The following is a 15,565-nucleotide window of genomic DNA, read 5'->3' as shown; positions in this document are numbered from 1 at the left end:
ATTGTAAATTATAGGCAAAATTCCCTTTCAGGATAAGGCAGAAAAAGAGGAATATCTATTCTGTATCATAAAGACGTCCTTACTTCTCGCTCACGTCAACAAATTGTCGCAGGCTTGTGTCGCACAGGAAATGGTTACTTTGGGAGGTCTTGCCGAGGGTGCCGTTAATACCAGAATATTAATTAAATTAAATATGTCAAATCATTTATATAAAAGGAGTTGCTGTATTTAAATAGCTTTTATGTTAACTGCCGTGTTTTATTCAAGTGGGCTATACAGTTTGAGCTCATTTTGGCGAAGCAGGAGCTCAGACTGGTTTTGACTCGCTTCTCCCTTTGGCGCCGGTTGCAGAACCAGACTCGGACCACCTCCTTCTCCAGGTGGAGGCCTTTAGCGATGCGGGCGATCTCCTGGGAAGACGGCTTGCTTTTCTCCACAAAGCTGTGCTCCAGGGCCTCCTTAGCACCCAGGCTGCATTCAGGGATCAAGCGGAGAACGTTGACGGCACCGAGACAGTAGTTGAATAATCGGTCGGCATTTTACCTGATCGTCGTCCTCCTTTTCCTCTTGCGCTCGTTTAGTCCAATCTTGTCGTTGTTCAGGGCTGAAGGCGGAGGAAGTTATTATTAGGGTCCGCCCTGTACCCTGTACAAAGGACTCCCCCAGGGAGTCCTTTGTTATTATGAATGTTATGAATGATGAATTATGAATGTTACTAGATACTATATATATACTTACAGCATGATCAAAATATGTAAATATTAAAAGTTATTATGAATGTTAATAGATACTACATATATACTTACAGCATGATCAAAATATGTAAATATTACACGTTATTATGAATGTTACTAGATACTATATATATACTTACAGCATGATCAAAATATGTAAATATGACATGTTATTATGAATGTTACTAGATACTACATATATACTTACAGCATGATCAAAATATGTAAATATTACACGTTATTATGAATGTTACTAGATACTACATATATACTTACAGCATGATCAAAATATGTAAATATTACACGTTATTATGAATGTTACTAGATACTACATATATACTTACAGCATGATCAACATATGTAAATATTACATGTTATTATGAATGTTACTAGATACTACATATATAGTTACAGCATGATCAAAATGTGTAACTAATGCATGTTATTATGAATGTTACTAGATACTGCACATATACTTACAGCATGATCAAAATATGTAAATATTACATGTTATTATGAATGTTACTAGATACTACATATATACTTACAGCATTATCAACATATGTAAATATTACATGTTATCATGAATGTTACTAGATACTACATTTATACTTACAGCATGATCAAAATATGTCAACATTACATGTTATTATGAATGTTACTAGATACTACATATATACTTACAGCATGATCAAAATGTGTAACTAAAGGAAATTATTATTAAATTATTATAAATTATTATTATAAATTATTATTATTAACTAAATGTAAATATTACATGTTATTATGAATGTTACTAGATACTACATATATACTTACAGCATGATCAAAATGTGTAACTAATGCATGTTATTATGAATGTTACTAGATACTGCACATATACTTACAGCATGATCAAAATATGTAAATATTACATGTTATTATGAATGTTACTAGATACTACATATATACTTACAGCATTATCAACATATGTAAATATTACATGTTATTATGAATGTTACTAGATACTACATATATACTTACAGCATTATCAACATATGTAAATATTGCATGTTATTATGAATGTTACTAGATACTACATATATACTTACAGCATGATCAAAATATGTCAACATTACATGCTATTATGAATGTTACTAGATACTACATATATACTTACAGCATGATCAAAATGTGTAACTAAAGGAAATTATTATTAAATTATTATTATAAATTATTATTATAAATTATTATTATTAACTAAATGTAAATATTACATGTTATTATGAATGTTACTAGATACTACATATATACTTACAGCATGATCAAAATGTGTAACTAAAGGAACCTATTGTATTTGTAAGGTTTTATTATTATTCTTTATTATTTTTCCGCAGCTTTGCGCACTACTTTGCCCCCCTTAACATGTTTCAAAACTCACCAAATTTGACACACACATAGAAAAACGTTCCCCAACCACTTTAGTAAAAAAAACCAAACCCCAAAAATCAAAACTGCGCTCTAGCGCCCCCTAGGAAGAAAACTGCCTCTAACTCCCACTAGGAAGGTCGTAGAAAATGAAAACCTGTATGTAGGTCTCACTTAGACCTACAATTCATAATTTCACATCTTCGGGCGAAAACCAACAGGAAGTTGGCAATTTTCCCTTCAAGACAAAAAATGACTAAAAACACTCATTTTTGATTTTCGCGCTGTAATTTGACCCCTTTAAAATACTTCAAAACTCACCAAACTTCTCACACACATCGGGACTGGTGGAAATTGCGATCTAAAAAAAAAAAACGAACCCCAAAACTCAAAATTGTGCTCTACATAATTTTTGAAAAAAACAGAGAAAAAAATGCTCCTCAGAGGAAAACTCAGACAAAACTGCTTGTAACTTCCGGTAGGAATGTCTTAGAGACAAGAAAACCTGTATGTAGGTCTCACTTAGACCTACAATTCATAATCCCACATCTTCGGGCGAAAACCAACAGGAAGTTGGCAATTTCCCCTTCAAGACAAAAAATGACTAAAAACACTCATTTTTGATTTTCGCGCTGTAATTTGACCCCTTTAAAATACTTCAAAACTCACCAAACTTCTCACACACATTGGGACTGGTGGAAATTGCGATCTAAAAAAAAAACCAAACCCCAAAACTAAAAATTGTGCTCTACATAATTTTTGAAAAAAACAGAGAAAAAAAATGCTCCACTGAGGAAAACTCAGACAAAACTGCTTGTAACTTCCGGTAGGAACGTCTTAGAGACAACAAAAACCTGTATGTAGGTCTCACTTAGACCTACAATTCATAATCCCACATCTTCGGGCGAAAACCTACAGGAATATGGCAATTTCCCCTTCAAGACAAAAAATGACTAAAAACACTCGTTTTTGATTTTCGCGCTGTAATTTGACCCCTTTAAAATACTTCAAAACTCACCAAACTTCTCACACACATCGGGACTGGTGGAAATTGTGATCTAAAAAAAAACCGAACCCCAAAACTCAAAATTGTGCTCTACATAATTTTTGAAAAAAACAGAGAAAAAAATGCTCCTCAGAGGAAAACTCAGACAAAACTGCTTGTAACTTCCGGTAGGAACGTCTTAGAGACAAGAAAACCTGTATGTAGGTCTCACTTAGACCTACAATTCATAATCCCACATCTTCGGGCGAAAACCAACAGGAAGTTGGCAATTTCCCCTTCAAGACAAAAAATGACTAAAAACACTCATTTTTGATTTTCGCGCTGTAATTTGACCCCTTTGAAATACTTCAAAACTCACCAAACTTCTCACACACATTGGGACTGGTGGAAATTGCGATCTAAAAAAAAAAACCCAACCCCAAAACTCAAAATTGTGCTCTACATAATTTTTGAAAAAAACAGAGAAAAAAATGCTCCTCAGAGGAAAACTCAGACAAAACTGCTTGTAACTTCCGGTAGGAATGTCTTAGAGACAAGAAAACCTGTATGTAGGTCTCACTTAGACCTACAATTCATAATCCCACATCTTCGGGCGAAAACCAACAGGAAGTTGGCAATTTCCCCTTCAAGACAAAAAATGACTAAAAACACTCATTTTTGATTTTCGCGCTGTAATTTGACCCCTTTAAAATACTTCAAAACTCACCAAACTTCTTACACACATTGGGACTGGTGGAAATTGCGATCTAAAAAAAAAACTAACCCCAAAACTCAAAATTGTGCTCTACATAATTTTTGAAAAAAACAGAAAAAAATGCTCCTCAGAGGAAAACCCAGACAAAACTGCTTGTAACTTCCGGTAGGAACGTCTTAGAGACATGAAACAAATACCTCTATGTAGGTCTGGCCTAGACCTACATTTCATAGATTAACATCCTTCAGCAAAAATCAACAGGAAGTTTGCTATCCCTCCTTCAAAACAAAATTATTGTTACAACCGGTCACCAAACATCAAACGTTATCTCCTCTGAGCGCGTTTGTCGTTTCGGCTTCAAACTGCTACAGGAGAGAGATTGAACCCTTCTGATTAAAAGTTGACGAAAGCTTTCTAATTAGTAGTACGGTTTTGATTTTACAAGCCTTCAAAGACCCGCAGCACTAAAGTTGCTCAACGTAAAATGCAATTATTCTTTTTTTGTCCTCAAAATTCTACACACAATACCCTATAATGACAATGTGAACTCAGACACAACTTCCTCTAACTCCCAGTACGAATATCGTAGAGACACGAAACAAAAACCTCTATGTAGGTCTCACTCAGGACTACCACTGGACAAAAGTATTGGGACACCTAGGACTAGCACCTGCCAAAATGCGGACCCGTCCAACGCTGCTTGCAGCTTTAATTAGGGTTCGCATGTACAAAGGAACCTATTGAAATTGTAAGGTTGATTATTATTCCGCAGCTTTGCGCACTACTTTGCCCCCCTTAACATGCTTCAAAACTCACCAAATTTTATACACACATACAAAAACTGGGACAGCACACTTTAGTAAAAAAACCAAACCCCAAAAATCAAAATTGCGCTCTAGCGCCCCCTAGGAAAAAAACAAAAACAAACTGCCTGTAACTCCCACTAGGAAGGTCGTAGAGACATGAAACAAAAACCTGTATGTAGGCCTACAATTCATAATTTCACATCCTTGGGCAAAAACCAACAGGAAGTTGGCAATTTCCCCTTCAACACAAATAATGACTAAAAACACTCATTTTTGCCTCTTTGAGCTGTAATTTGACCACCTTAAAATACTTAAAAACTCACCAAAATTTTTACACACATTGGGACTGGTGGAAATTGCGATCTAAAAAAAAACCGAACCCCAAAACTCAAAATTGCGCTCTAGCGCAATTTTTGAATAAAACAGAGACAAAACTGCTTCTCAGAGGAAAACACAGACAAAACTGCTTGTAACTTCCGGTAGGAACGTTTTAGAGACATGAAACAAAAAGCTCTACGTAGGTCTCACTTAGACCTACATTTCATAGATTGAAATCCTTCAGCAAAAATCAACAGGAAGTTTGATATCCCCACTTCAAAACACATTTTTTTTTAAAAAGCGGTCACCAAACATCAAACATTATCTCCTCTGAGCGCGTTTGTCGTTTTGGCGTCAAACTGCTACAGGAGAGAGATTGAACCCTTCTGATTAAAAGTTGGCGACAGCGTTTTAATAAGTGCTACGGTTTTGATTTTACGAGCCTTCAAAGAAAAGAACCACTGTGCTGCAGCACCTAGGAAAAAAACACAACTTCCACTAACTCCCAGTACGAATATCGTAGAGACATGCAACAAAAACCTCTATGTAGGTCTCACTCAGGACTACCACTGGACAAAAGTATTGGGACACCTAGGACTAGCACCTGCCAAAATGCGGACCCGTCCAACGCTGCTTGCAGCTTTAATTATTATTATTATTCATATGAGACGAAGACTGAAAGCGAGACTGACCGCGAGCCAGCTCGGCTTCGTCCAACCACTTGGCCAGGATGGCCTTCAGTTTGCAGGCGTTCTTGAAGCTCAGCTGCAGGTTCTCGAAGCGGCAGATTGTGGTCTGGCTGAACTCCGAGCCGTGCACGGCAGCGAGAGCCTCGCCCACGTTGGTCTGAGTGTAGCCTGGAGGTCACAAAAACACAATGCATCCATATAAGACCTCAAGTGTTAGAGAGAGCCACCCTTCTCTCCTCTTTGCAGTGTTTTTTAACCGTAGGGCCGGGGCTGCACATACTGAATATCAGTCTCACCTGTGGTCGGTATGGGTACTGTGTAGGATGCATATGTTTAAGAGTTCTTTCTTTTTACATAGCCATGTTTAGAGCAGCTAGTACTTTTCCTTTGTATATTCTACCAGTCTCTCTTTGTCTTCAGCTTGTCTGTTTAGTGCAGTGGTTCTTAACCTGGGTTCGATCGAACCCTAGGGGTTCGGTGAGTCAGGCTCAGGGGTTCGGCAGAGGTCAAGACACACCCAACTCATCGTGTAAATAAAAACTTCTCCCTATCGGCGTATTATGGATACGCCCAAACAATGTTTAGGCGTATTTTGTTGCGAGTTCATGTGGTGGTTTTGTTCTTTGAACAAGGGGAGGTTCATGCACGGTTAATTTTGTGCACCAGTAAAAAAAACATATACGTTTTTCTTGAATTTGAAATGTTTTTTTATTTATTTTTCACTAAAGAAGGGTTTGGTGAATGCGCATATGAAATTAGTGGGGTTAGGTACCTCCGATAAGGTTAAGAACCACTGGTTTAGTGTCTTAAACCATCAGGAATGTGAAACCAAACCCCCAAATCTTCCTTATCAGTGTTGCGAGGGGGAGGGGGAGGGGGAGGGGGAGGGGGCTTTCTTTGTGTGCAATAAGTTGGCTTTTCCGTTTGAATGTCAGATCAACTAGAGTAGCCGATAGGAATGTATTGGTTAAACTGGTCTCCTAAAGCTTTAGTAAAACTTTGAAAATATTCCAATTCTGTCTTGATGGTCCTTCTTAATCAGCATATATGTCATCGAAAGAACTTGGGATTGACCAGCAACTTAGATTCCCTGGGAGGAAGAACTGGTCCGACGCAACAGTACTCAGTTGTAATACACTTGTCCACCACTTGTGGCAGTAATGACAATATCAAACAGTAGAAGTCTGGAGCTAAAGTCATAGAACATTTCCTCAAGCGCAACAATGATGACTAAAGTGGTGAAGCTGAATTTTATTGGTGTTTAATAAAGAAACATAATTATTATTCATTTAGTTGATTTATATTACCACAACATAATAGTATGTAAATGTGTGTCGTTATTTAAGAGTTCCTCCGTAGGCAGGTATATTTATTTTCTAATCAGCCTGACCAAAGCCTAAAGTTTAGGGGTTGAATAAATAATACTCTTTATGATGATGTCATTTGACAAGGTTGTCGTGGAAGTCGCTTCCTAGAAATGTAATCACCTGCCAGCTGTGTCTCGCCGTCAGCACATGGTGCTCGTCCTCAGTACTATTGGACAGCGGCGGTGACTTTTCCTCCTACAGGCAGCGCTGACTTACACCTGCCCCCACAGTTGTATACTGTAAGTCGGTTAGATTTAATTATTATAAATACTCTTCAATATGTTTAAAATGAAGAGTGAGATTACTAATTTAGTGTTAATATTTGAGTGGGACAAGCGGTAGAAAATGGATGAACGGATGGATTTGAGTAGTAGTAGTGGAAAGGTTAGGAAACCCCCTGTTCGACAGTGCGTCTCCTCTGCTTATCCGTCAAAACTCCCAATTTTGGCCAGGAAATCCAGTTTTTGTCCTTCGTTTCCGGGGCCTTCCCGGTACCGTTGTGTTCGTATTGGCTACTGCGGCGATGGAGTCGCTCCGTCAGCAAACTTTGCGTAAATATCTTGACAAATATGTGGTGTTTATATAAGCAAAGAAGGTGAGGCAGCGGCTCACACGTTCTCCTACTTTCTGTAACACCCAGGAAGAAAGGAAAAATGTCTCAACTATGATCTAGAATTGTTTTTATTGAAATGTTGACAATATTTCAGGAGGAAACTTTACAATGTGTCCATAAAGTGTTATAAAATGGAGTAGATGAGTTATTGTGATGTAGAGAATTGTCATATTTTGACCAATTTCCCAGGAGATTTTTCATATTTTGGAATATAATGTTGATGTTCCTCTTAGATCAGGGGTAACCCAACATGTCAAAAGAGCCACATTGGACCAAAAATACAAAAAACTAATCAGTTTGGAGACGCAATAAATCAGAAGTCTTATATAAGTGTTATAATGAAGGCAACACACGACGTAAGTGTCTATATTAGCTATATTAGCCTACTATCAAAATGACTTTAAAAGTCTTATATAAGTGTTATAATGAAGGCAACACATGATGTAAGTGTCTATATTAGCTATATTAGCCTACTATCAAAATGACTTTAAAAGTCTGATATAAGTGTTATAATGAAGGCAACACATGATGTAAGTGTCTATATTAGCTATATTAGCCTACTATCAAAATGCCTTTAAAAGTCTTATATAAGTGTTATAATGAAGGCAACACATGGTGTAAGTGTCTATATTAGCTACATTAGCCTACTATCAAAATGCCTTTAAAAGTCTGATATAAGTGTTATAATGAAGGCAACACATGATGTAAGTGTCTATATTAGCTATATTAGCCTACTATCAAAATGACTTTAAAAGTCTTATATAAGTGTTATAATGAAGGCAACACATGACGTAAGTGTCTATATTAGCTACATTAGCCTACTATCAAAATGCCTTTAAAAGTCTGATATAAGTGTTATAATGAAGGCAACACACGACGTAAGTGTCTATATTAGCTATATTAGCCTACTATCAAAATGACTTTAAAAGTCTGATATAAGTGTTATAATGAAGGCAACACATGATGTAAGTGTCTATATTAGCTATATTAGCCTACTATCAAAATGACATTAAAAGTCTTATATAAGTGTTATAATGAAGGCAACACATGATGTAAGTGTCTATATTAGCTATTTTAGCCTACTATCAAAATGACTTTAAAAGTCTTATATAAGTGTTATAATGAAGGCAACACACGACGTAAGTGTCTATATTAGCTATATTAGCCTACTATCAAAATGACTTTAAAAGTCTTATATAAGTGTTATAATGAAGGCAACACACGACGTAAGTGTCTATATTAGCTATATTAGCCTACTATCAAAATGACTTTAAAAGTCTTATATAAGTGTTATAATGAAGGCAACACATGATGTAAGTGTCTATATTAGCTATATTAGCCTACTATCAAAATGACTTTAAAAGTCTTATATAAGTGTATTAATGAAGGCAACACACGACGTAAGTGTCTATATTAGCTATATTAGCCTACTATCAAAATGACTTTAAAAGTCTTATATAAGTGTTATAATGAAGGCAACACACGACGTAAGTGTCTATATTAGCCTACTATCAAAATGACTTTAAAAGTCTTATATAAGCGTAATAATGAAGGCAACGCATGATGTAAGTGTCTATATTAGCCTACTATCAAAATGTAACAAAGAAGGAGTGGCATAAAACAACGTCTTTCTGTGGCAGCGGTGGAGAAAGTTGTACATGTAAACAACGTACGGTGAGTTCAAGGACCGCCGAAATTAGTCGGACAAAACGGCGCTCACCAATTACTCTCATCGGTGAAGCATGTTCAATATAAAGAGTGGGATTTCTAACAATTATGTCATGTTTGTCCTCCTAAAACAAAAAATATGTATTTTCATACACTTTTGAAGAAGCTCGAGGGGCCACTAGAGCCGACCCCCGTCTTAGACACACGTAATAAAGGGATTTTGATGATAAATGAAACACAACATCAAACATTGTGTCACTGCTGGTGCCACCTATACCAAAAAATAAAGTTAAAAAACAACTTAGTCATGTCCAGATGTTTACTGACATATAATATTCATCTTTGAATCATTTTTACTGCAAATTAATATCAGTTATCGGCCTCTTTGACCGCTAATAATCGGTATCAGTGTCGGCCCGGGAAAAAACGGTGTACATTTGCACGCATTAGAGCCCTAAATGCAGTGACAATGTGTCTATTATGAGGCTTTTATTGTGAAGTAGCACAGAAAAGTTCCTCACCAAGTTTGATCCTGCGTATTTTGAAGTCGTTGGCAAACATCTCCAGCTCCTGGATCTGCGGGGAGTCCATGGCGGGCGTGTCCTCCACCTCCCGGATGCTCTTCCGCTGCACGTTGGCTCTCATGTCGCACACACTGGGGGGCCCGGGGCCCTCGTCGCTCATCAAGAGGGCGGAGGGCAGCGAGGGGAAACCGTGACTCAAAGCGCAGGAGCTGCTGTTCAGACCGGGGTCTGAGAACTTGTACAAGCAGGGGGTCAGGGAACCTGGACCAGGGCGGAGAATGTGGGCACAGAAGAGAGATATTTCATTATTGTAAGATTAAATGTACGTATTTAATAATTTTATATTTGAATGATTTATTCAAAGATTTATTTAATTATTGACACTTAATTATTTAAATATGTAATTTATTATAACTGGAATTAAATACATGCATGTGTCATAAATGTATTAATTGTCAAATTAAATGACTAAATTTAATTATTTAATTATTGAATGGTTTATTCAAAAATTTAATTAATTATTGACAGTTTTTTAAATATGTCATTAATTATAACTGTAATTAAATACATGCATGTGTCATTAATTTATTAATTGTCAAATTAAATTACTATTTAATATTTTAATTACTGAATTATTTATTCAATGATTTGATTAATTTTTGGAATAAAATACAAGTGTCATTAATTTATTAATTGTAAGATTAAATGTATGTATTATATAATTTTATATTTGAATTATTTATTCAAAGATTTAATTAATTATTGACACTTGATTATTTAAATATGTCGTTAATTATAACTGGAATTAAATACATGTGTCATTAATTTATTAATTGTCAAAATAAATGACTATATTTAGTAATTTAATTATTGAGTGATTTATTCAACGAATTCATTATCTATTGATACTTCATTACTTAAATATGTCGTTAATTATAACTGAAATTAAATGCGTGTGTCAATAATGTATTAATTGTAAGATTAAGAGTGTGTATTTAATAATTTAATATTTGAAATATTTATTCAATGATTTGATTAATTATTGACACTTGATTATTTAAATATGTCATTAATTATAACTGGAATTAAATACATGCATGTGTCATTAATTTATTGATTGTAAAATGAAATGTATGTATCTAATAATTTAATATCTGAATTATTTATTCAATGATTTGATTAATTATTGACACTTGATTATATAACTATGTCATTAATTATAACTGGAATTAAATACATGCATGTGTCATTAATTTATTAATTGTCAAATTAAATGACTATAATTAATCATTTAATTATTGAATTATTTATTCAATGTATTTAAATATGTCATTAATTATAACTGGAATTAAATTCATGCATGTGTCAAGGTATTAATTGTCAAATTAAATGACTATTTAATATTTTAATTATTTAATTATTTATTCAATGATTTAATTATTGAGACTTAATTATTTAAATATGTCATTAATTATAACTATAATTAAATACATGTGTCATTAATTTATTAATTGTCAAATTAAATAACTATAATTAAAGATTTAATTATTGAATGATTAATTCAATTAATTAATTATCTGTTGATACTTAATTACCTAAATGTGTCATTAATTATAACTGGAATTAAATGCATGTCATTATGTTATTAGTTGTGAAATTTAATGTACGTATTTAATAATTATTTCTTCAATAATTTAACTGACACTTTATTATTTAAATATGTTATTAATTATAACTGGAATTAAATACATGTGTCATTAATTTATTAATTGTCAAATTGAATGACTCTAATTAATAATTTAATTATTGAATGATTTATTCAATGGATTAATTATCTATTAAGACTTAATTACTTAAATATGTCATTAATTATAACTGTAATTAAATACATGTGGCAATAATTTATTAAATGTAAGATTAAATATATGTATTTAATAATTTAATATTTGAATTTATTCAAAAATGTAATTGATTATTGACACTTAATTATTTAAATATTTCATTAATTATAACAGGAATTAAATACATGTGTCATTAATTTATTAATTGTCAAATTAAATGACTATAATTAATAACTTAATTATTGAATGATTTATTCAATGGATTAATTATCTGTTGATACTTAATTACATACATATGTCATTAATTATAACTGGAAATAAATACATGTATCTATTTTATTAGTTGTGAATTTTAATATATGTATTTTATAATTATTAAATGATTTTTTTTCAATAATTTAATAAATTATTGACACTTAATTATTTAAATATGTCATTAATTATAACTGGAATTAAATACATGTGTCATTCATTTATTAATCGTCAAATTAAATGACTGATTAATAATTTAATTATTGAATTATTTATTCAATGAATTAATTATCTATTGATACTTAATTACTTAAATATCTCATTAATTATAACTGCAATTAAATATATGTGGCAATAATTTATTAATTATAAGATGAATTGTATGTATTTAATAATTTAAAAGTTGAATTATTTATTCAATGATTTAATTAGTGTTTGACACTTAACTATTTAAATACGTCATTAATTATAACTGGAATTAAATACATACATGTGTCATTAATTTATTAATTGTCAAATTAAATGACTATATTTAATCATTTAATTATTGAATGATTTATTCATCTATTTAAATAATTATTGACATGTATTTAAACTGGAATTAAATACATGCATGTGTCAATGTATTAATTGTCAAATTAAATGACTATTTGATATTGTATTTATTTAATTATTTATTCAATGATTTAATTAATTATTTAGACCTAATTATTTAAATATGTCATTAATTATAAATTTAATTAAATACATGTCATTAATTTATTAATTGTCAAATTAAATAACTATCATTAAAAATTGTATTATTGAATGATTAATTCAATGAATTAATTATCTGTTGATACTTAATTACCTAAATATGTCATTAATTATATTATTTATTCCATCCATCCATTTTCTACCGCTTATTCCCTTCGGGGTAATTAATTATTGCCACTTAATTATTTAAATATGTTATTAATTATGACAGGAATTAAATACATGTGTCATCAATTTATTAATTGTCAAATTAAATGACTATAAATAATGATTTTAATTATTGAATGATTCATTCAACAATGTAATTAATTATTGACAGTTATTTAAATATGTCATTAATTATAACTGGAATTAAATACATGTGTCAATAATGTATTAATTGTAAGATTAAATGTATGTTTTTAATTTAATATTTGAATAATTTATTCAATGATTTAAATAATTATTGACACTTGATTATTGAAATATGTCATTCATTATAAATGGAATTAAATACATGCATGTGTCATTAATTTATTAATTGTCAAATTAAATGACTATTTAATAATTTGATTATTGAATGACTTATTCAACAATTGAATTAATTATTGACAGTTATTTAAATATGTCAATAATTATAACTGGAATTAAATACATACATGTTTCATTAATTTATTCATTGTCAAATTAAATGACTATTTAATATTTTAACTATTGAATTATTTATTCAATGATTTAATTAATTATTGAGACTTAATTACTATGTCATTAATTATAACTGGAATTAAATACATGCATGTGTCATTAATGTATTAATTTTCAAATTAAATGACTATTTAATATTTTTATTATGGAATTATTTATTCAATGGTTTAATTAATTATTGAGACTTAATTACTTAAATATGTCATTAATTATAACTGTAATTAAACACATACATTTGTCATTAATATATTAATTTTAAAATGTAATGACTATATTTAAATAACTATTGAATCATTTATTCAATGATTTATTTAATTATTGGCACTTAATTATTTAAATATATAATTAATTATAACTGGAATTAAATACATGCATGTGTCATGATGTTATTAATTGTAAAATTAAATGACTATATTTAGTAATTTATTTATTGTTCAATGATTTAATTAATTATTGACACTTAAATATGTCATTCGAATAATTTTATATACCTTAAATTACAGTATAATTTGCATGGAATGCATAGATTGGGTAATTACATGTCATGTATTCATTTAATGTAAAATTACATGTAAACATTTATTAGTTTTTTAATGGTTGATTTTACGATTTATTTCATGATTTATTTAATGAGTTAAATAATTATTGAGTTCATTATTTCATGAATGTATTAATCATCGACACTTAAGTAATTATAAAAATGTGTCATTAATTAAAACAAAAGTTATAGATTAAATTAAATACATATATGTCATTAAATGTGTAAAAAGTAATGCTACTTTTATGTATTTAATTAATTTATGATGTATTCATTAATTTAAGTAACACATAGAAGTCATTATTTAAAGATGCCATTGATAAATCATGAAATAAATAATTAAATAAGTCAATAATTAATTTAATTGTGAACTAATTATTGATTTCATTATTTGATGATTTTAGTATTCATGTAAGTATTTAAAGATGCCATTGATTAAATCATGAAATAAATCACTAATTTACTAGATTAATTTTTTGATGTCATGATTTATTCAATTCATGACAGAAACAAGTAATTAATGATTTAAATATTGACACTTAATTACTTAAAGATTTCATTAATTATAACTGGAATTAAACACGCGTCATTATTTTATTAGTTGTGAAAATAAATTATTTTATTCAATAATTTAATTATAAATTGATTCATGCAATGATATAATTTATTTATTGAGACATAATTATTTAAATATTTCATTAATTATAACTAGAATTAAATACATGCATGTCGATTATATGTCGATTAAATAATAATAAAAAATCATTATTTTGGGAATTAATTAAGTCAACAAATAAAATTGCGAAATAAGTATTTATTTCACCAGTAATTATTTAAATATGTCATAAATCAAATAATGAAATAACAACATCAATTAAATAATTCAACATCATTATACATTGCATAACTCATTGGCCCATTTAATTAACACAAGCATGTATTTAATTCCAATTAAAGTAACTTTTTAAAGATGTATTTACAGTATTTTAGGCCATTGAATTGCTAAAACAAATGGATGGTTACTGTAAATCCATGGTGGGTCAAAATGAATCCAGAAAAAGGAAAATAAAAATCAAATAACAATCAATTGTGTCCCAAGTACTGAGTGGTGTACTTTACTGTAGTAGACAATGCTCCCCTCTTGTGGTGATCAGGCATTACTGCAGCGCGTTGCCAATCTACATTAATACAATCATTTGTGAGAAATAGTTTTCAGTTTGACGCATTAAAATAGTTCTGTTATTAAATAAATACATCGCTAATCTCAAAATTATTGTTATTTGCAATGACTCATCTATTATGGAACTTATTTCAGTTTTCTTCATGATTTATTCAACACGTCACATGAGATGGAATAATACCAGGTTTCCCTGCTCGTCAAGGGATTTTATAATAAAATCCCCTGACGAGCAGGGAAACCTGCGAAACAGGCTTGTAGGGATGATATAGCCCCTGTGTTTTTTCCTGACCTAACGTATATTCCGCTTTACCCTGGTATTGAGCACTGTATAACGAATACACCACAGAAACATTGACTATATATATATATATATATATATATATATATATATATATATATATATATATATATATATATATATATATATATATATATATAAAATATATCATATATATAACATTATAATAATGTTAATAATAATATTAATG

General features: G+C 30.8%; 1 protein-coding gene across 1 annotated transcript in view; it reads right to left on the bottom strand.

Moving 5' to 3' along the window:
• Nucleotides 1–239: 239 nt before the first annotated feature.
• Nucleotides 240–15,565, bottom strand: part of pou1f1 (POU class 1 homeobox 1) — a 38,150-nt gene continuing 22,824 nt past the window's right edge. The window contains exons 4-7 of the mRNA XM_062070489.1: nt 9,824–10,087; nt 5,658–5,822; nt 544–604; nt 240–471 (exon numbers count right to left, since the gene is read on the bottom strand). Coding sequence (XP_061926473.1) covers nt 240–471; nt 544–604; nt 5,658–5,822; nt 9,824–10,087 — 722 coding nt within the window. The remainder of the gene's footprint in view (nt 472–543; nt 605–5,657; nt 5,823–9,823; nt 10,088–15,565) is intronic.

The sequence above is a fragment of the Entelurus aequoreus genome, linkage group LG14, assembly GCF_033978785.1.
Source record: "Entelurus aequoreus isolate RoL-2023_Sb linkage group LG14, RoL_Eaeq_v1.1, whole genome shotgun sequence".
Taxonomy (NCBI): domain Eukaryota; kingdom Metazoa; phylum Chordata; class Actinopteri; order Syngnathiformes; family Syngnathidae; genus Entelurus; species Entelurus aequoreus.
This window is presented reverse-complemented; position numbering and strand designations above follow the sequence as displayed.